Below are 21,584 nucleotides of genomic sequence, written 5' to 3'. Positions count from 1 at the left end.
AAGGAGTACGAACAATAGCCCTAATACTAAAGCATGAGTGTCAATCGATGAGGAGTGTTAGATCATGCCACAGCAAATCATTTCCTATGCTAGTCAATTTATCTGGTGAATATCAGGACAATCTTTCATACATCAGTGTTTAAGTCTTAACTATCCATGGAGACTCGGTTATTGTTTTCTTTTGTTTACTTTGCAAAATCTAGGCCGGACCAAAAGATGCTCGCTGCATTGGAATTTTCCACGAAGGAATCTGTTCCTAAAAGCTGGGGACAACACCAACTATTCCATACATGTGCAGCCCCGTTCCAAGTATTTATTGGGAAGCGAGCAAACATGAGGGAGGGCGGGCAGTGTGGAAACAAATCCATTGGATGAAGCAGGAAGCCAAGCCTAGCAGCAGAGCCGTGCATTGTCTGCTGCTGTAAAAGGCACTGCCGGGTGGCACTCATTTAGTGTACACGACCGAGCCGTTGATCGACCTTCAAGCGTCTCCCTAACTCGATGAGCGAGGACGTCACACGCCCCACCACTTCCTGCAAGGCTCCCCCTCTTCAGGGCTCTGAGGCAGCGAGTCTCCAGAAAAAGCAGCCACTGGAAGGGAGGGTGGATGTTTCCAACATCCCACAATTGTTCATTCATTCCACCCCCGGGCACATGGCCAGAAGTACTGGGGTTGCTCAGCAACCAACAAACCACCCTCTGAAAATAAAGAGAAGCAGCCATATGCCTTACCTCACACCACCTTGCTGTGAGACAAAGCAAAATGCAGGACTTCACTCTCCCTCAGCCTTTAAAGCCAGGCCATGTCCAACACCTTGTTTTAAATTGCTTAGTTATCCTGATAGGTATGTGTGTAGCACTTACAGATCAGATTTCATGGTACAGCTGAATCGTCTCCGTAGCGGTGTTTAAATCGGAACATGCACAATAGGCCTGGACTTTTCTCAACTGCCACAAATAGATGTCCGAAAAGCAATAAAGGATCCCTCCAACCTACTTCTAAACAGGCCTACATTGTGTTTCCTCGCCCTCACCGAAACGGCATGTCAGATTCCCTTGGGTTGTTCCATCCACGTCCACATTTTGGGCAAGCTAATGTTACAAAAGGGTCAAAATTTACAAACTGACATGTTCACAAACATTTTACCCAACAAGGAAAATTGTTGGGCAACATTTTTAATCTGCGATGAGAAATTGCTGTTTTTGGGTTGGGCCCACCTTTACAAACAGGTAATTCATCCACACAACTGTGTGTTTGTTGGTATCCAACAACAATTAGCAGTTTCCTGTTCTGGAAATGCCACAAATCTACTTGTGTTCGGAGCAGACATTTATGTGGTTATAGGGGGAGTGAAGGAGTCCCATATTTCATGCTATGTAGAAGTGGTTTCTTCACAGGAACAATATTTTGTTTGTGAAGAAAAAAATATTGTAAATGCTAAGAATGGAAGGTCTTTCTCTTTCTCAGAGTCTGAAGCTTGGAACAATCTTGCTCTACCTATTCACGCCATTAAGCCAGAAAATCACAGTAGGAAGAACCTGAAGACCTGGTTGCTCACTACTGCGTAAAGGTCTGTGCTGAGGGTGCCGCAAGTTATCTGGCTAGCACCAGGACACTCCTGGGGGCAGCTGTTTGAGCTCTAAAAATCGGATTATTCCTTTGAAAATGCACGTTTGCGCTCCATTTTCGCACGATTATACAACTAATACTTCTACAAACAACAGATTTTCTTATTAGCTTCCAAAATATTTTGAGACTTTTTTTTAAAAAAAGTCAGAAATATGTAGAAAACTTAGACGAAATCTTACTGGAGCAAATCAAAAGACTTTAATGCACTCATGTTTCTGAATTGGGATCAAGGTGAGCAGGCTATCTTAAGTCCTAAAATGGAGTATCGCAGACTGATCGGGTTTTGAGGTTTCCTTTTACAAAGTATTTGACACAGTGGAATAACGCCAGTGAATTCCAAAAGATTATGAACTTTTACAAGGACAAACCCCTTTAAAAAGCAAAAGGAATAGTAAGAGGGAAAACCATTCAAGTTCCTTGTGAATCTATGCAGGATTCCATGATGGAGACTAGTTCTCAAGTCAAGCAACATATCATATTACAAAATTGCTTGTGCTGCTCAATAGCCAAGATGGTTCTAGGACAAGCAATTGCAATGCAATAGGTCTCGCATTAGGAAAGTATGAGCTATTGGTATTGTAAATGACTTTTTTTAATATGTGTTAGCTTTGAAAATACATAAATTAATAGCATTGTTATTCACAAAGCCATTAGCTTACACTTACCTAATGCGAATCCTATTGGCTATGGCAATGCTTGTTGGTAGAAAGCAAGGACAGTGCTGTTGTGGTGCTGAGTGATGTGGTGGTGTCCCAGAGTAGTGCCCCTGAGTGATGTGGTGGTGTCCCCGAGTGGTGCCCCTGAGTGATGTGGTGGTGTCCTAGAGTGATGTGGCGGGGTCCTAGAGTGATGTGGCGGGGTCCTAGAGTGATGTGGCGGGGTCCTAGAGTGATGTGGCGGGGTCCTAGAGTGATGTGGCGGGGTCCTAGAGTGATGTGGTGGTGTCCTAGAGTGATGTGGTGGTGTCCTAGAGTGATGTGGTGGTGTCCTAGAGTGATGTGGTGGTGTTGTGAGACGTGCAGCAGTCTGTGGCGTGCAGCAGTCTGTGGCGTGCTGCTGGAGTTTAAAGTATTCTGCTATAATGGTTACGTGCTCCATTTTAAAGCCACAGGATACCAGTTTCAAAACAGGAAAAAAGGCCACTGTACTGTAGAGAGGAAACAGGCCACAAAGGTTTGCCACATGACTCCATGCCACAGGGGACATCATATCTCAGCCCTGGAACTTCAATGCCTTCAATAAACTAATATACACTTAATCTATTGCATTATAATTGCATTTATATAGCACATTCTCTGTCCTTGCCTCTCCTATATATTCCCTTGATGGTGTAGGTTGCGTCCTTGGTCTTCACTAGCTTGGTGTCATCCGGAGAATAACCCTCAAATTAAAAATGCGCTGGGTGGGCTAATTAATTTTTATTTCTTCCCAGCTCACACAGCAAAGGAGGCCTTCTTCATGTGCTTGCTCTGTGTTTCTCTCCCACTGTGTGTTGGTTGCGGTTCTGGTTTGGTGTGTCTGTTGCCTGCGGCTCAAAGTTTTGCTGGCATCCTCTAATGCTGCTTTACTCTTGTTCTCAAGGCTTCTTGCGATGCTCAGAGTGGTGCAGACCTTGTTGGGATTGAGTAATGGGCTTCCTGCTTTGGTGTATTCTCATGTAATAAGGACTGGGGAGCAGAGGGTTGAGGATGAAATGCACCTACTACTAACTGATAATTGTCATTACTCAGATTACTGTTACTCATCCTAGTATTTATGAACCTTCCGCCATTTCCATTGCCATGGCCTCAATCCACTGTGCTTTGGAATGCCAAATAGTCAGGGTCACTGGAATGAATCAGTTGTGCGGCGCAGCGTTTTTCGCATAAGTATGTATTTGCCACATAATCCATCATTTTCTGCCAAATGTGCCGATTTAAAAATATATTTCTTTTAGCTCAAACGGTTGAAAAGTTACTAAAAACGTAGTGAGACGTGTTGCTGCGAGGTGGAAGGCCCTTTGCAAAGTTTAACTGGTCACCTTATTGTTCCTTGTTGCTATCCTTAGGTGTTAATCTGGTACTAAAGATGTTCAACCTAAACCCAGAGAGTGTTAACAAGTTTACAAATGAGGAAATAATAGTATCACAAAATGTGCTTTGTGATGCTGCATAATTTGTTTTTTCTTGCCGCATAATTTAGTCAACCCTGACACATAATTTGGCCCTCCCCTGACACATAATGAAGATTACTGTTAAGAAATTGGTGTATTAGCCTAGGAGTGGCCTCGTCGAAGATTATTCAGTTAACAAGAAAGCCTGCTGTTTACCCTACCTGCATCTGCCCTAATGCCAAGACTTGAAACGGGTTTACCTTGCCCTTCCCGGCCTGTGTGAACTGTGCATTTGATCAGAGTCCGTGAGTGATAAAGTTTGTGGCTGCTCGTCATCAGCTTTGCAGGTGGGTTACTTACTCTTCCTTCCAGAACAGTCTGTGTGCGCTATTTTTGTTTACCTTCGAAGACGCAGTTTTGTCTCCCTCACAAAGAGGTGTTGGTATAAAGGGGAGACAGAGCGTAAAGATAATACAGTTTATCTGTAAACTCTCGGCCTGTTTTGACCACGTTTTCTCACCAAGGGCTGGCATTCCACACTTAACTAGCAGGGAGCTCTGGGGACGAGCCAGCTCTGAGGGGCGCTCAGCCAATGGAGCGCCAGCAGGGCAGAGCCCCGGAGGCGGCCGAAGGGCAGGGGCTACGAATCCTGCGCCGCCGCCGTCCTGCCCCGTCCGTGCACCGCAGCCGCCGTTCCCGAAGGCCCCGTCGGAGCCGCAGAAAGTTAGCAGGCTGGAAGTTGTCAGCCTGTCCCTGCTCAGGAGCCCCTGGCCGCTTCGCCCCTGCCCGCCCACCCACCCACCCATCGGGAGCAGAGGACCCGGCGCTCCAGGAATGATTGTCCCCAACAGCAGCGGTGAGGAGCGGCTATCGGAAGCAGGTGAGAGGGAGGCCTTGCGGGGGCCCGTGCAGGAGTGGACTCCCATAGACGCAAACTCCACTCTCCCTCCGTGTGCATGTGTGTGCGTGCCTGTGTGTGCCTGTGTGTGTGTGTGCGCCTGCGCGTGTGTGTGCCTGTGCGTGTGCATGTGTGTGTGTGTGTATGAGTGTGGCTGTTGCGTGTGTGTGTGTGTGTGCATGCGTGAGTGTGGCTGTGTGTGTGTATGTGTTAGTCACTTGCTGGGAATGTGGGATAGATGTGCACGGCGCAGGGCTGTACGTGCGCGTCCACGAGGTGAAATCACCGAGGGCTTGCGCGTGCCCATCCCCTGTCCAACATTCCCAGAAAGTGAACAACAAGGTATTTCGCTGGACGCAGAGCTTCGCACTGCTAACACCAGCTAAACCTAAAAACGAGCCTCACTTGAAAAAAAGTTTGACGATCAGCGACCTTTCCTGTGCATTCCATCTTGAACTACTATCTGGAAAACATGGTCTGGAAATGGGTTGTTAATCAAATTGATCAGGAGGGTTCTGAGCAAAAGCGTCAAAATAAAAGTGTTCCTCACTTGTGAGATGAGGTATAGGATTTGTGAAATGGGTCTAGTGGCCCCTTAATTACAGGACTTGAGACCTACTGGCTTTTCAACAACATTTCGTACAAGCTTCACATCACTTGCAAAGTTCTACTCTGAGGGAGAGAATTCTAAACTAAACCAAAGGGTTCACATTGCACAAATAGCAGAATGAGAATGAAAGGAAACCACAAGATGAACAGTCTTCTTTAAACAAGATCAACACACAGCACGAGATAACGTAAGAGTTTTCAAACTTTTGCCCACTATCAAACGTGCGCCTCACACACTTATTGCACAAGCCAGATTCAATGAAATCTAGCTCTGAAATAAAAAATAAAAATAAGGTATCATTGGATTCATGCATGCCTCAAGGGGGTATTCAAGGTTCCTCTAAGGTAGACTTATCTCCATTTGCTCAATGACAAGTTGATAATGGACGTAATTTACACTTTTTAGATAGTTGGCAATAGTTTTCGGATATATTGTGATCGTACATCTGATGCCACTAAAAGGTGTAGAGACTCTACTTGGAATACACGTCCGCACATTCATTTTTAGATGGGGGCATGTTAGGCCTCTTTCAAGTGGAGAAGATGTCTCGACATTGGACTGAGAGAAAGCATTTGCCTTACTCACCAGGACACATGGACATCATTGGATAGCTGGCAATTCTTCTCCTCTGGGTTGAACATCTTTGGGGAGATGGTGAGGGAGGCACTGGCGTACACAATGGGGCGGCCTCTGGGGACAAAGATGGACAAGTTAAAGCCACATCTCAGCTTCAAGTAGGTTAAGAGGAAGAAATACGTGGTCCTTTGTTTTAAACATGTTTTACCAATAAAAATCAGGACACTCGTTGGTTTACTTTGCTTATTTAAACTTAGTGCAACACACCCACCTTTGCCAACCATCTACATCACACAAAAGCAACGTAAACCAAACAAAACAGTGACTGCATGGGCACAGATACCACACACCGCATTCATTCTTCCCTCGCAAAAAAGCAACGTGTGCAGCAGTGGTGGTGGAAGCAACACTGAAAGTATTCTCCAACCACACAACAAGAGCATGGGCCGCAGCAGTGATGGGCAAGTTTATTCTCACACAACCATGAGGTACAACTGCAGTGCAAGCAACTCTCTCACACCTAGACAGAAAGAAGCGAGTTAGAGATTCAGGCATCAGCTTACCACAGTTGAACATCCTCCTCCAACCTGAAAAACTTCCTCCCAGTTCTAGTGTAGCAGCGTCAAATGAAGGAGACAGCAGCTAGAAGTGTATCATGTGCCCTGACCATTGTCATCGCACAAGATGAGACTGGTCAAAATGTAGACACACTGAAACTCGTTCCATGGCTGGGGTCTCTGGTTAACACATCCTGACCAGTGTTATTCAGGATTAAAAATCACATCTAAGGAGGCTGACCTCTCGCTGCCACTGAGAAGAAACCGGAGATCTAACTATCTATCTATTTATCTATCTATCGATCTGCAGAGCACTGACCTAGAATGTGCACTTAAGAAAGAGACACCATTCTTTAGGATTAAAATTCAGGCATGCACTAAGAAAGTCCTCGTTAATGTGAGGCATCACATCATATCGTCTGTGGCAAATTATAGATCTAAGCTTATCCTATCCCCTTTTACGCACCGAAGGACCATACATCAGCCACACAGCTACAGGGTGACAATACATACCTGTGGGTGAAGAATGACTTGGCCCTGATCCTACAGAGGAAACCAGCATCTACTCAAACCTTCACCTATGGCCAACAACACTTACCAAACATTCTAACCCTCCCCTGCAGGATCCCACCATTTAGAAACATCCTATTCCTTACTAACAGGAGAAAAAAAACATTACCAGTTAATCTAATCCATTACCCACAGTATGACATGCCGTGCCCAAAGCACAAGGACACAAAATCTACAAAACATTCTAGCTGTCGGCAGCCAGAGAAATCAGCCATTGAACACTGTAGATCTTAACAGGAAGAACCTATCTACCGCCTATGCTAGCAGTCCCCTGCATAAGGACATATGAAACACCTAGTTGTCACTCGCAGAACACATCTCCAGATGCAGAACTAATCGTCATCCATGGAAGGACAAAATCAACCACTCTAGCCACAACTGGGGTGCGTGTGTGACTCTGTCTGCATTCTTTCCATCAATTGGTCTTTTTACAACCAAAAGTAGGGCACCATAAAATTGCTCTAGCCATCGAGAATGACAATAAGTTCCAAGCACTCTAGACATTGCCAGGAAGGCGGCGGGGGGGGGGGGGGGGGGGGGGGGGGTAGACAAAATATTCTATGTACTGAAGTCGCTCAAGAGATAAAGGAAAAACTGACACCAAACAAATAAGGCACATTCTACTTTTGACCTGTAGGAGCACATAAATTTCAGCTACATTGCCAAGAGGCGGCTCTCTTATGTTAGTCTCCCTCTTTCTCAATTTGTAATTGGTCTACGATACCTGTAACAAGACTGAAAAAATGGCTCCTACCTGTATACAACAGCTTTATCCACACCAAAGGCTCCTACAATGAGGTCTGCAAGGGAAAAACAAGAGAAACAGAGCTGAGAGCAGAAGAGATTTGGAAGTCAGGCCTGACTTCTCAGCTAGCCAACCACAGAATGCCCACTACCCACATAGGTTCTGCATCCCCCCCCAGTCCAAAACTAGGCTTTATTTATTTATTTATTTTGAAAGTTTTATATAGCGCGAACAAGATCTTCGCAGATATCAGAGCGCTTTACAGAGGGGGGGGAGCATGTATACGCAGATACATCAATAATGTTAAAGGTACATTGAGGTGATAACATAAAACAATCAATAGGTCAATTTCAGAATCGAAATAACAATACAAAGTGTTCAACAAGTAGTACAGCTGAGTATCAAGTCTTTGTAGTTTATCTCCAGTAGTCGTTCAAGTGTATTTAGCCATGAGGATCGCTTTTACTTCTTTCTTGAAAAGTATAGTAGAGGTGATGAGCCTGGTTTCAGGGGGGAGCGAGTTCCAAATCCTGGGAGCCATTCCTGAGAAGGAGCGTTTATAGGTTTTTTCCTTGCGGAATCTTTTAGGCTTTAGCAAAAGATTATTTGTACCTCTAGTGTTTCTGGAGCCTCCTGAAATCGTCAGCTTCTGAGCAAGGTATGTAGGTGAGCTCAGGTGGACAGCCTTGTGCGTCAGACAAGCGATTTTCAGGTGTATTCTGGCTTCAAACGGCAGCCAATTCAGGGATTTGAAGTCAGGGGAAATGTGTGAGTGTTTTTTTGATCCAGTGATAAGTCTCGCTGCGGCGTTTAGCGAGGCTCTGATGGGTGCCGTAGTGGCTAGGGGGAGACCGCAGAGCGCGGTGCTGCCGTATTCTATTCGAGGTATGACTAGCGATTGTACCGCAGTTTGGAAGTCTTTGGTTGGAAGGAAAGGTTTAAGTTTCCTAAGGGTGTTGATTTGGTAGTTCGCTCCCTTAGTTGCTTTGTTGATGTGTTCCTGCATGCTGAGATTGGTGTCAAGTGTTATGCCCAAAGATTTTGCTGAGTCCACGATGGTGGGTTGGATATTGAGTGCCGTTAGGTCTTTAAGCCACATTTGTGCGGTAGTGCTCTTCGCGAGTGGTGAGATCAGAAGGAACTCCGTTTTAAGGGCATTGAGTTTCAGATGATTGGCGGCCAACCACGATTGGGTGCTTCTGATCGTTGAGTTCAAGAGCGTGATGTCTTTGGGTGATTGTAGTTTGAGATAGAGTTGAGTGTCGTCAGCATACATGTGGAAGTGTACATTTGATTCTTGCAGCAAGGTGGTGAGAGGTTCCATAACTAGGTTGAACAAGGTTGGGGATAGGGAGGATCCTTGTGGTACGCCTAGCGATACAGGTCTTGGTGCAGACATCAAGTTGTTGCTCTTGAATTTCTGCGACCTGTTATGCAAAAAGGACGTGAACCATTTGAGCACAGTTCCAGATAGGCCCATTCTCGTGTTTAGTAGTTCGATTAAGCTCTCATGTTTGACAGTGTCAAATGCAGAGGAGAGATCAAGGAGGATGAGGAGGCAAGTATCGTTATGATCTAGGATTTGGAGGGCGTCGTCGATTATGTGAGTCATAGCAGTTTCAGTACTGTGATTTGCTCGGAAGCCTGATTGATGAGAGTTGAGGAGATCAAACTGAGTAATGTGTTTAGTTAATTGTGTTTGTGCGCATTTTTCCAACAGTTTGGCAAGAGTCGGAATGTTGGTAATGGGACGGTAGTTGTTTAGGTCAGAGGGGTCAGCTGTAGGTTTCTTTAGCAAAGGTGTGACTTGACCAACTTTGAGGGAGTCGGGAATGATCCCTTGTTGAAGTGAGCTGTTAATGATTTTGGTCCAGAGTGGAAGGAGCGACGGGGTAAGGACTTTGACAGCGTTGGCAGGAAGGGGGTCCGTGAGGTGATTGGATGGTTTCAGAGTGCTGAGCAGTTTGCCAATTTCTTCCTCTGTGTAGGTGAGAAAGGTTGACCAGGTGGCATTGTTTTTTGGTGTCGTGGGTGCTATGCGTTGGTGTTTGGGATAGAGGCTTGCGTCTATGAGGAGGTCATTCTTTATGTTGTCAGTTTTTTGGTTAAAGAAGGAGGCGAAGTCCTCACAGGAGGGAGCTTCGCACACAGTGTTGAGATGTTGGGGTTGTTCTTTGGATTGTGTTCGGATAAGCTCAAACAGCTTTCTCGGACGATTTTTGGCTTGGTCAAGCTGACGGCTGAAGAAGTCTGATTTTGATCGTTTAATTTTCCTGAAGTAGGCGTTTCTCCTTTTCTTCAGGTTTTTTAGGTTCAGTGCGGAGGGAGCTGATCTCCAGGTGCGCTCTGCCATTCGCATGGCGCGTCTATCGTCATTGAGACTCCCGTCGTACCAGGGATTGGACATTTTTGTGGTGGCTTTTTTTAGTTGCAAGGGTGCGACTTCATTAATTATTGAGGTCATAGTGTTAAGATAGTGATCAGTCAAGGATTGGACATCTTTAACGCCAGCAGGAGGAAGTAGTAAGTTGCAGCTTTTGGGGGGCAGAGAGTTTGAGATTAGCTTTTTCATGTCTCTTTTCCAGACTTTGGGCCTGGCGGGTTGAACGGGGTTAAATTTAACTTTTTCATTGATGAAGAATGTGATGGTATGATGGTCCGACCAATCACAGGGATGGATTGATTCGAGTTTGATAGTGGCCTCTTTGGAGATGATGAGGTCGAGGATAGAGCCTTTCTTGTGTGTTGGAACGTTGCAAATTTGAGTGAGGTCAAGGGCGTTAAGGAAGTTCTTCAGACCTTTTACCACCGCATCATTATGATCGTTCCAGTGGAGGTTGAAGTCACCAAGGTATATTTGTGTGAGTTGTCGCCCGGAGTTGGCTGAGATCATGTCCATGATTTGTTGGGAGAAGGTAAGGTTGTCACCGGGTGGATGGTAAATGCCGTGCAGAGTGCAGATCGGTTTGTCCTCACTGTGAATATCGAGGCAGATATATTCACAGGAAGTTGGGGAGGGTAGGGAAGGAGAAGTTACTTTCAAGACAGAGAGGTTGTTCCTGTATATACATGCGATCCCGCCACCTTTTTTATTGCCAGACCTGTCAAGTCTAGTGATGTGGTAGTTGGGGGGGACCAGAATGTCCATTATAGGTGTAGAAGATTCTGTTAACCATGTTTCAGTCATGATGATTAAGTCAAGATCCCATTTTAGGATGAGATCGGCGATAGCGGCGGAGTGTCTAACGGCTGATCTGCAGTTGAGGAGAGTGCATTTGAGACGGGGTGTGTCGAGGGTGGAAGGGTGTTCTAGAGCGAGGGGGAATTTACTCAGGTTACTATGGATAGCGATTCTGTTGTTCAGCGTGGGTGGTCTAAGGGGATTAGATTGAATCGTGGGAATGGCAGTGAGAGTGTCGGGTGTGTTGCTATGGGGGGCTGGGTCATAGGAGCGGAGGAGGGTGATTGTGTCTAGGTCCGAGAGAGGGTTGCAGGAGCGATAGGGGCGGTTTTCACGATTGTGAACAGGGATTGAGGTCCAGTGCGGTGGTGGTCGAGTGCGAGAGTTCACCGCCCGGATGGAGGACCAGTTGGGAGCGGAGATGATGGAGGAGGCGCGTGCGCGGTGTCTGGGATGTGTGCTGAGTATTTGTTTGATGATGTGGACGTCCTGTTTGATCTGGTGGAGGGTGTCGGGTGAGGGGTGACTGGAGCGTGATAGACAGAGTAGTTGTTGTTTGATGATGTCCATGTCTTCTTTGAGCTGGAGGAGAGAGGCCGTAATGTGGTCCCCTGTGGGAAATGTGTTGGAGGTGGGGATGGAAGGCTCGGTCGTGGGTGACAAAGGGGAGAGGTTGGTAGTGTGGATGAGAGTATTGGTGGTAGGCGTGGAGTGTAGGGTGGAGGATGGGCGTTTATTAGTGGTGAGGGGGATTCAATGTATTCAATGGAATTCAATGGAATTCAATGTCTGCTAATTTATTAGTTTATTAGTGGTGAGGGGGATTCAATGTATTCAATGGAATTCAATGGAATTCAATGTCTGCTAATTTACCTGGATACCCATTTCCATCGAGGTCCTGATCCCCACGGGTCGAAAACCCAAAGAAAGCAGGCGATTCACTGGACCCCCAGTGACCCTGCAGGATCTGTGAAGGCTTGGTGCTCAGACCATCGGCCTGTCCATTGTAAATGTAGACCACCCCCTGATGGTTCTCTCCTGCAAATGGTGCACTGACAGCTACATCTGCAAAGAAAGACGGAATGAATGTAAGCAGGGTGCATAGTTAATTCAGATTAATTCCACCGAAAATGCTTGCCACCAAACCACATTCTAACTTTAAAATGGTAGTTTTCAGACTGAAAAAGAAAAATAGATTTACCTGTTAGAGGGCTCTTATCATGGCATGCCGTGGATACCACATGCTTTCGGGCAATCACTTGCCACCAGCAATAAATCAGACTCTAACGCAAAATCCCATCAATCTGGCCCTAGAATGCCAAGCCTAAAAAAATAATAAGTCGAAACCATATAGTGGTAAATCTTCATTAATGAGAACAGCATTTCATATTTGGGCGCCTCCATTCTTTAACTGCTTCAGAGGGTGGACCTGTGCACTCTATAGGAGAGGGCCAGAACTATAGCTGCGAGATTCCTGGTAGTGTGTAGGAAGGTGGAAACTGACTGCATCGCTGCCCCCACTTTTTCCTGGTGTTTGGAAGGTTTTTGCCTTGGTTTGCCTATCTGCTTCCCTCTCTAAATTGATTCCATGCACTATAGGTACGCTCCAGTTTGGTTACTGGGGTACCCTTGTGAATCCCTAGTATACGGTCACTAGGTACTAAGGGCATAGGTACCCCAGAGGCCTACCAGGAGCTGCAGCATGTATTATGCCACCCCTGGGAAGCCTTCCAAAATGACACCACAGGACTGCTACTGCAGCCTGGGTAAGGCGGTGCATGCACCCCTTACTAAGATATAGGTTACCTATATCTACCTTTAATCACTGCACATATAAACCTATCACTCACTACTATGGCAGGCCTTATTCCTGAAGGCAGGGTGCTTGGTTTTGTGTGAGAGGGTGCCCATGCAGGAATAGGACCCCTGTGCAGCTTTCGGAATCTATTCTCTGAGGCTGTTCTGTGATGCAGCCAGACCATATGCTCTCAAGTGCATTATAACTTTGCGGTAAATGCTAACTTTGGAATGGCTGCATGGAAACAGGTCGTGTTTGGTGTCAAACACTTTGGAATCCTCGCCTCCCCCGCCAGTTCTGGCGGCAGGGGTAGAATTCCACCCTTCTAGAGGGAGAGATATGTACACACTGGTCTGCCTGGTAATAGTTTAAAAGAGCCCTGGCATCACAAAATGGTTGCTGCAGCCACAGGTCTGGCCTACTGCTGCTGACCGAAACTCTGTCAGGGGAGGCCTAGACAAATAGGTTTCCTGTCACAGGGCGGTATAACCACCTCCCAGGCAGGCTTTAGTGTATTGTGGGTGCACTCCGAGTGCTTTGATGTCTGCACTGGGGGCACATTTGGTGTCCCTGTGCATAATCCAGTTCAAACCGGTTGCAGGGGCACTCAGCCCCTGCTCTGGCGTGAAACTGGACAAAGGAAATGGGTGTAGCCATCCCGCTTGCCAAACCCTCCCATAGGTGGGTCCTCAGAGTATGTCCAACCCCTTTCTTCAGTAGAAGTAAGGGACCCCTGGCAACAGGACTTTAGATTACACCTGGACGAAACTCTGAAACAGAATTCTGGAACTTTGACGTTCTTCTAAAGACTAGAGGACGGAAGAATCTCCTGTGGGGTAAAGGAGTGACTCCCCTGCTCAAGCAGGCACCAACAAAGCATTTGCCGGTTTGCATCTCCGAAGCTCCCGGCGGACTCCGAAGTAATTGCAGTCCAGGAAGGGGATTTCCAGACTTCTTGAAGGCCGACCCAAGTCCCCAGCAAAGCTCAGGCCTGCAGCCCTCAAGAGTGACGTGGAACCGGAACTCCTGGACACATGCACATTTGCTAGTGCATTGACTTCCCGATCTTTCCTGAAGTTGTGCTTTGGTTTACTTGTAGCCCAAGCCCCGAGCATCATCTGCACCGAAGATTGTGGGCCTACACTCCACGAGTGTTCCGAGAGCCTGCTTTTTGCATTTCAGCTCGAGGCCCCTTCGCGATCCCTGTTCCATTGACTGGTGGGTCCCCACGAAGGCCATTTGGATTTTCCTTGGACTTCCCTGATTGCTTCAGACGTGCCCTGCCACCCTACAAAGTGGTGAGTCCCTCGGAACTTGCTGGTCCACACCGAAGCATTTCTTTGATTCCTGTGTGGGTTGCTGTTGCCAAGGCTTGTTGGGTCTAATCTGGGCACTGACACTGCAACACTCAACATCCTTTGTGGGACAGCTGGATTCCAGATCCTGGTAATCGTCAACACCTTCTGGTTCTCGTGGCTGAAGAGTCAAGCTTCACCTTCACCTGAAATCACCAGACATCAGTGGGCATTCGACTACTGTGCCCCTGGTCACTGCCAAGTGACCCAGACTCTGTCACCTCTGCTTTCAGGTCCTTCTCATCTTCGATCCAGGCCTGGATCACCCCGGACACTTTCTGCTAAGACGGCAGCAGCACTTTGCAGCAGATCGACATTAAAAATTATGACGAAACCAGACACCAAAAGACGCCTATGCACCTGGCTTCCCTGGGTGAGGTAACTCGAGTACTCCGGTGCTCCCATGGGTGTTGGCCCTAGAACCCCTTAAGTCAGTGGTTTGCTCCAAGCCCTCCTCGAAGTGTCCCTTTTCTGTAAATTTCCAACCACGACTTCGCCCGTAGAAGTTAATGGTAATCCACGGCTGTGTTTAAACAATGCACATGCTCCATGTGGGTCTCCTGTGTCACTGCCTTGGGTGGTTACTTGTGGCCCCAGCACTTCTACAGGCTCTAGGCCCTGTGTCTATTGAAGTTATCTTTAACCTACCATCAATAAGGGTCATTTGGACTGGTGCAAGGTGCCCACTAGAATAGTAGACAGCATATGCCAGGCCAACTTCTCACACAGCGATTGCATATTCTACTCTTCCAGTTTTCTGGGCGCACCCACTGGTCACAACAATCAATTTGATCCAAAATTGCGTGTTCAACTATATTCTTGTGGAAAGCTACGCAAACCACCTATTGAAAAAAGTGGCAGGCTTTGTAGATTTACACCCACCGCTGTATCACGAGCCCAAAAATGGAAGTCCAGATCTGAAAGAGGCAATTATAAGTGAAATGGAAGAAACAACAAGGATGGCTACTCCGCTGTAGTATGTCCCACCAAAGTATCCTGCATGTGAATTATTAGTGAATCTCCGGAGAGGATCAGGTTTAGAAGATAAGGATATGCCACTTTTTATGGAGAAGACTGGATTTGTGATCAGCCCTGTACATGAGGTATTGTTAATACAAATATCCAGAGGGGATGTGCTGGTGATGATGAGTTTGGTTTCAAAGAGTGTCTGACGTTTTGCAGGACTGATGCCATGGCTTTGATGCTTTTTAACACAGATCGCTTTAAGGCTGCATGGAAGTCTCCAGCCAGACGCTGCAGACGTTAGGGCTTAAGAATAACGTGGCCTTCTTTCTAGTAAGCCTCCTATGAAGCAGACAAAAATGAACGCAAAGATGGCTGTTGTGGCCTCTGTGTTTATAGACTTGACATACATAGCTAGCAACTCCTTTAGCAAATGTGCGGTTTAAGCATTGCTGAAACTTACATACACATTTCCGCACTATTTTGGGCGTTAAGGGGCATAAGCAACAAACAAACATGTTTTCAATTTCACCAGTGATCTTGCCGACACAAGCTAGTGCTTTAAAAAAAAAAAATTACACACACATATATATTATATATATATATATATATATATATATATATATATATATATATATATATACACATACATGCATACATACATACACACATATATATTTCCAACAATGTGCCCTTGCTCATAGGAGCGCACTCAACATCACTCCGCTATCAGGCTATGATTTGCAGCCCGCCTCTCTGCACCACTTATCATTGATTTTCGCCGACACGTTTCGGGGTAGCAAGACCCCTTCTTCATGGGCTCACAAACACAAGGCATTCAACATTCGCCGTCTTTGCACATTCGGTTTTATTCATTTCCGGTAATTCAATTGGGCTCTGCCCGCAGTGGGCGTTTTACATAGTGCAATTAACTGTTCAAGTGCACGATGGAACACGAAGTCCCATAGCGAAAGTCATTATTCTTATAGTAAGTTCAAATGTCCCATGTACTTTAAAATTCATTGATACCTTCATAGGCAATGGCACAGACAGGCAGACTCGATCTGCATGAGGGATGTGCTGATCCACTTCTGATGGTTCAGACGTCAGCCTCACCAGCTGGTTCCTATTTCTGTGTCAGCTAATGATGGTGCAGCTTCCCACGGCCGGACCGCCGTGCCATAGATTTCCAACAATGTGCCCTTTCGCATAGGAGCGCACTCAACATCACTCCGCCATCAGGCTATGATTTGCAGCCCGCCTCTCTGCACCACTTATCATTGATTTTCGCCGACGCGTTTCGGAGTAGCAAGACCCCTTCTTTAAGGGCACATTGTTAAGTGCCCCTTTCGGATCCCGTGACTGGTAGGAGTGTGGTGCACTGCATGGGGAGAGCCTGACGATCAAAATGTCAGACAGAGTCTAAAGTCCAAAATGAAGCGCACACTCAGAGAATAAGGCGAAGTGCAATGTTTAATGAGTGATGTTTGGCTAGACTCCTCGAGGATGTTCAGAGAGAGGTGGGGACGAAGTACTGCAGGCTGCTTTTACCTCACATTCTTGTAAAAACAAGCATGAGCACTAGTTATTCGAGGTTAAGGACACACTTAATAATGGCTCTAGTCTAGAACAAGCTGTGTAAAAAAAGAACAAACACACTTTGGGGCTGAAGGATAGCCAGCGCTATATAAAACACAATAAATAAAGGAAATGCCTTAAACAGAGATAAATTTCCAGAGCCAGAAAAGCATGTACCATTATATCCATCTTGATCCAAGTCCCCCAGGGCAGCAACTGCACTCCCGAATCGACTGTATTCCTCATAGCCAGTCAACACCATGGTGGCTCCAGCGTCCATGCCGTAGCCCTGCTGGTAGACGTAGACTCGGCCGACCTCCTGCACCCTCCCGTCCAGAGTCTTCTCCATGAAGAGCGGGGCGCCAACCAGCAAGTCGTCCAGTCTGGGAAGAGGAGAAAAGTCTAGATAAAGATCTCGGGAAAGAATCAACGGTAATGTTGAGCACATTGGGAGAAGCGTAAGCATTTAAGACCAGGACTGTCAGGGTACGTAAACTTTAGTATTCTTGGAACAGAAAAAGCCCAACAAGGCAGCACCCTTCAAGCATAGACATAGAGGGGTCCCGGGAGTCATGTTCCCTCTGCACCAAGAACGACCAAAGAGCTGGGAAGCAGAAATCCAGAGAGCCCATTGACTCCACCCCCAGGAGGACGATAGGCACCTGAGAATCCACTATCTCACTCTGCCTGGGATAGGAGAGGTGGATGGAAGGATCATTCCCTGGAAGGTCACTACGGCATCTGTCGGGGATAGGAGAGGTGGAACACAGATGCCGTAGTGACCTTCCAGAGAATGATCCTGCCTTCCACCCCTCCTATCCCAGACAGATGCCGTAGTGACCTTCCAGGGAATGATCCTGCCTTCCACCTCTCCTATCCCAAACAGATGCCATAGAGACCTTTCAGGAATGATCCTGCCTTCCACCCCTCCTATCCCTGACAGATGCCGTAGTGACCTTCCAGGGAATGATCCTGTCAGGGATAGGAGGGGTGGAAGGCAGAATCATTCCTGGAAGGTCACTAGGGCATCTGTCGGGGATAGGAAAGGTGGAAGGCAGGATCATTCCTTGTAAGGTCACTACAGCATCTGTCGGGGATAGGAGGCGTGGAAGGCAGGATCATTCCCTGGAAGGTCACTACAGCATCTGTCAGGGATAGGAGGCGTGGAAGGCATGATCATTCCCTCGAAGGTCACTACGGCATCTGTCTGGGATAGGAAAGGTGGAAGGCAGGATCATTCCCTGGAAGGTCACTACGGCATCTGTCGGGATAGGAGGGGTGGAAGGCAGGATCATTCCCTGGAAGGTCACTACGGCATCTGTCGGGGATAGGAGAGGTGGAAGGCAGGATCATTACCTGGAAGTTCACTACGGCATCTGTCGGGGATAGGAAAGGTGGAAGTCAGGATCATTGCCTGGAAGTTCACTATGGCATCTGTCTGGCATCGAAGAGTTGGACGACAATATCCCAGGGAGCCCCCTGTTTTAAACTGCAGGTGGGACAGAGGGCAGGGTCAAAGCGGGCAGAAACACAATGCGCTGTGTAATCCTTGGCTTCTTTGCCTGTGCCTATTCCTTGCTGTCCTCAAAGCTTCACAACTAAATTAACTGAAATGTGGGGAATGGCGGGTGGGTGCGAGGCTGGGCTGAGAAAAAGGAGACACTAGAGAAATTATTTTTTTCAGGCGCTAGCGAGGCAGTTTGCCTTGAACAGAAATCCCCAAAATCCCAGGACGCCTCCTTCATTCCGATTTCCAAGCATAACTAAAACCACCTGCAGAGGCTGAGGCCTTTAGCACGTGGAGGTGGAGCGATGGGAGGGGTACATTACCAAGAAAGAAGGAAAGTCGAAGCACAGAGAAGCCACAAAACAGTCTGTAACAAGGTGTACAAAAGTAAGGAATGTGCACGATTACATACAGTAAAGGACTGAGGGGTGTTAGGTCTCATTTTAGTTTCTTTCGTAAGCATAGTGCTGGTCAAAAGGGTCAGTGTCTGGGCAACCCCCACCACAAGCACCCAACTCCAAGAACAGGCAGCAGCAGTGCAAGCATCAATCGCCAACAAAGGATGGACCTCACCGGCTGCAAGCTTCCTCATACAAAGGACAGACAGCACGAGCTGCATGGAGCCTTGCGTTACTTCATACATAACCTACATCACGGGCTGCCACAGCACAGATCTCTCACACAGCACCCGGCACAGGATGTCCTGGTATAAACTACGTTCAACTGCAGGGCGGGTAAAGCACAGACTGCTGCACTGCAAGCTCTCCTTACACACATCCGAGGTGCATCGTGTATCGGTGCAGTTCAAGCTTCCCTCGCGTGATAGGTACATCATGGGGCTGCTGTGGTGTAATTGCCCCTCGTATAGGGCATTTAGTAATCAGGCTGCCAGAGTGCATCTTTCCTCACACTCAGGCCAGGTAGTGCGTGGGCCGTTGCAATGCACTGATCCTCAGAACATGTACAGAGCGCACAGCAAGCCTCCCTCAGGCACATCATGGATTTCAAACCCACCGAACGTATTTCCCAAGATGCTGCAATGCAGCCACCCCTCACACACAGCACTCATTTCTTTCACGGTTGGAAATCAACAACGCTGATTCTCCCAAATACTAGGCAGGCGCAGCACACACTGCAACGAGAGTGCGGCTCCATCCCAAATAGGGCATGTCCACCGCGAACCGGTGCGCTGCAAGCTTCACTCACACACAGGACAGAGGATAGAATAGATAGTAAAATACCGCAGTTCAAGCTCTTTCACTACTGTCACACGCCCCCTCCCCTTCCGGTGTGCCTTACTCACCCATCACGGTTGATGTCGGTCGCGGCCACGGCGTAGCCAAAATAAGAGGCCATCTGGGGAGAGAGGAAACAAGATACGGGGGTGAGCTCGCTGCAGGGTTTCGATCAGCCATTGCATTGTCAACGCCGAGCGCTGGAGAAGAGGGTACTGCTAAAGTTCCAGTAGTTTTTGAGCTGACAGTATTTCATCCACCCAGGGTTATTAGCAGGGCACAAGTCCTAAAAAAAAGTGTGTGGGGGGGGGGGGGGGGGTGGGGGGGGGGACGCTGTCAACGAAGTGACGTCACGCCAGGAAGTGACGTCACGAAAGGTGACTAGCTCCTCGTCCCAGAGAGGCCAAAGAGTGAAGGCCAGCTGAGCTGGGTGGGCCGAAAGATAGCTCAGTGGTCAGATCGATGACAGCAAGCCCTGTGTTGGACTCCGAGCAAGGTGGAAAGAAAAGTCCAGTAGATGAGAAGCAATCCTGTGAAAGCAAGTGGACATGTGACACAGGAAAGGATCTCGATCACGAGTAAGGACGCCCCAAAGGGATGCACAACTTCTATTTTCAAACACAATTGTGGCTAACCACGTCGAGGACTAGACCCTGAGCAGCAGAGCCGGGATTCGGTGAGTTCAAGCTGTGACAAGGTAGAATCCTAAGACCACGAGCAATTGGACACACCAGCCCACCAAGGAAGGACCCCATCATTAATACCAGAGGGGTAACACAAAAGCACAGCGCTAGGATGAGGGGGCCACTGCGCCTCAAAAAAGCAACCCTTTGCTGTCTAGCCATGGGGTTGGGTAGGGCGGCCCGTTTTCCTAGCAGCTTTGAAGGACAATGGCCACATTATTACGCGCTTACACTCGTACACTACCTGCTCCCCGGAGAGGTTATACAAAGACTTCAGATCCGTGCCGTTCAGTATGGTAACCTGCAAACAAAGGGAAGGAGAGACATAAATGTAGGCCCTAAAACTCATGTCTCCCCCAACAGGACCTTCCATTCATATGCATGAATCGTCCTGCTACTACAAACTCTTGTGCCAAGGGTCCTTGGCATGATGCTCCTATGTCCATAAAGGAAACTTCCCGTTTATGCATATTCCATCCCCCCATTCCCAATAGAGCCTTACACTGTTACCCACCCATGGGCACTTAACCTCTCAACAACCATATGGATACTTCTATTCACCCACATACAAATCTTCCCACGTCTTTCCCACCCTCCCAGAGATATACTCGGACTCTACACTCACTTCCACGTATGCGGTCTGCTCACTCATCTCCCAAAGATCTACCCGATCTGCCCTTTATCTCCCTCTATATAGACGAGACGGGGAAGCTCTTGGTCACTTACATAGCCATAGGTCATGTTTCCTTTGGGGACACCAGCAACAAAATCTGAAAAATCAATACAAGAAGCTAATCAGAAGATGAAGTAATGGGCACAACATACTCGTCAGACTTACGAGGTAATGTTTTACTGTCTTGTAAAGCATTATAATACAATACCACAAGGCACTATGCCTCAAGCTGCTGCTCTGTGCTTAGTGTGGAGATGTCTGAATGAGTCCTTTCGGAAGGACAGACAAGGTGCCATTACCCCACCGCTCTAGACCCCACTTTCATTCTCTATAGACTAAGGGAAAACGTAACTGTACCAAATCCACAGAATAATTATTGAGTTATAACAGGCCTCTTTCAATAAATGGATTTAGATCTTTGACAAAAGTATCTCTTTGAAACGTCATTGCATCACCATGCACTTCTCCATCATATTCTGCTCAGTTCTGGCTAGAGAGGTTTCCTCTGGTTAGGGAAGTCTATTCAGCAAAGGATGGGTTGCCATGAGGGACTCAAGGCTCACCATGCCCAGTTGGCACTAGCTGCGAGTTGGGATTACGCTCACACAGGGCTTCTATACTAAGAGCATTTGACTATGCTTCGGTCAAGTACGTATTGCGGTGCATAACGTACTATGGGGAGGCCATGCTAGAGAACCTGCCCGGGGCTCAATACACCTGGGGTCATGTAAGGTAACGCACTTTGTTCAAGGATGCTTATACTGACCAAGGCTGGCGCCCAGTGGCAGAGGGAGCCTTGTTCATAGCCGGTAGGGTATGGAGTCTTTCTAGATCACCCATTCTGTGGAGGTTTTTATGTATCAAAAGGGCCTGGGATCCTCCAAGAGTATGAGCCCTGTTCATGACTGTATGTAGGATATGGCATTCTGGAAG

General features: G+C 47.4%; 1 protein-coding gene across 2 annotated transcripts in view; it reads right to left on the bottom strand.

The window, feature by feature from the left end:
• ITGA5 (integrin subunit alpha 5) overlaps positions 1-21,584 on the bottom strand; it is a 377,970-nt gene that overhangs the window by 129,328 nt on the left and 227,058 nt on the right. For both annotated transcript variants that reach the window (XM_086964803.1, XM_086964795.1), the window contains exons 9-15: positions 20,705-20,748; positions 20,223-20,279; positions 19,364-19,416; positions 16,731-16,936; positions 11,733-11,924; positions 7,688-7,733; positions 5,816-5,920 (exon numbers count right to left, since the gene is read on the bottom strand). In XM_086964803.1, coding sequence (XP_086820929.1) covers positions 5,816-5,920; positions 7,688-7,733; positions 11,733-11,924; positions 16,731-16,936; positions 19,364-19,416; positions 20,223-20,279; positions 20,705-20,748 — 703 coding nt within the window. The remainder of the gene's footprint in view (positions 1-5,815; positions 5,921-7,687; positions 7,734-11,732; positions 11,925-16,730; positions 16,937-19,363; positions 19,417-20,222; positions 20,280-20,704; positions 20,749-21,584) is intronic.

Source organism: Lissotriton vulgaris, chromosome 1_1 (genome assembly GCF_964263255.1).
Source record: "Lissotriton vulgaris chromosome 1_1, aLisVul1.2, whole genome shotgun sequence".
In the NCBI taxonomy this organism is placed as follows: Eukaryota; Metazoa; Chordata; class Amphibia; order Caudata; family Salamandridae; genus Lissotriton; species Lissotriton vulgaris.
This window is presented reverse-complemented; position numbering and strand designations above follow the sequence as displayed.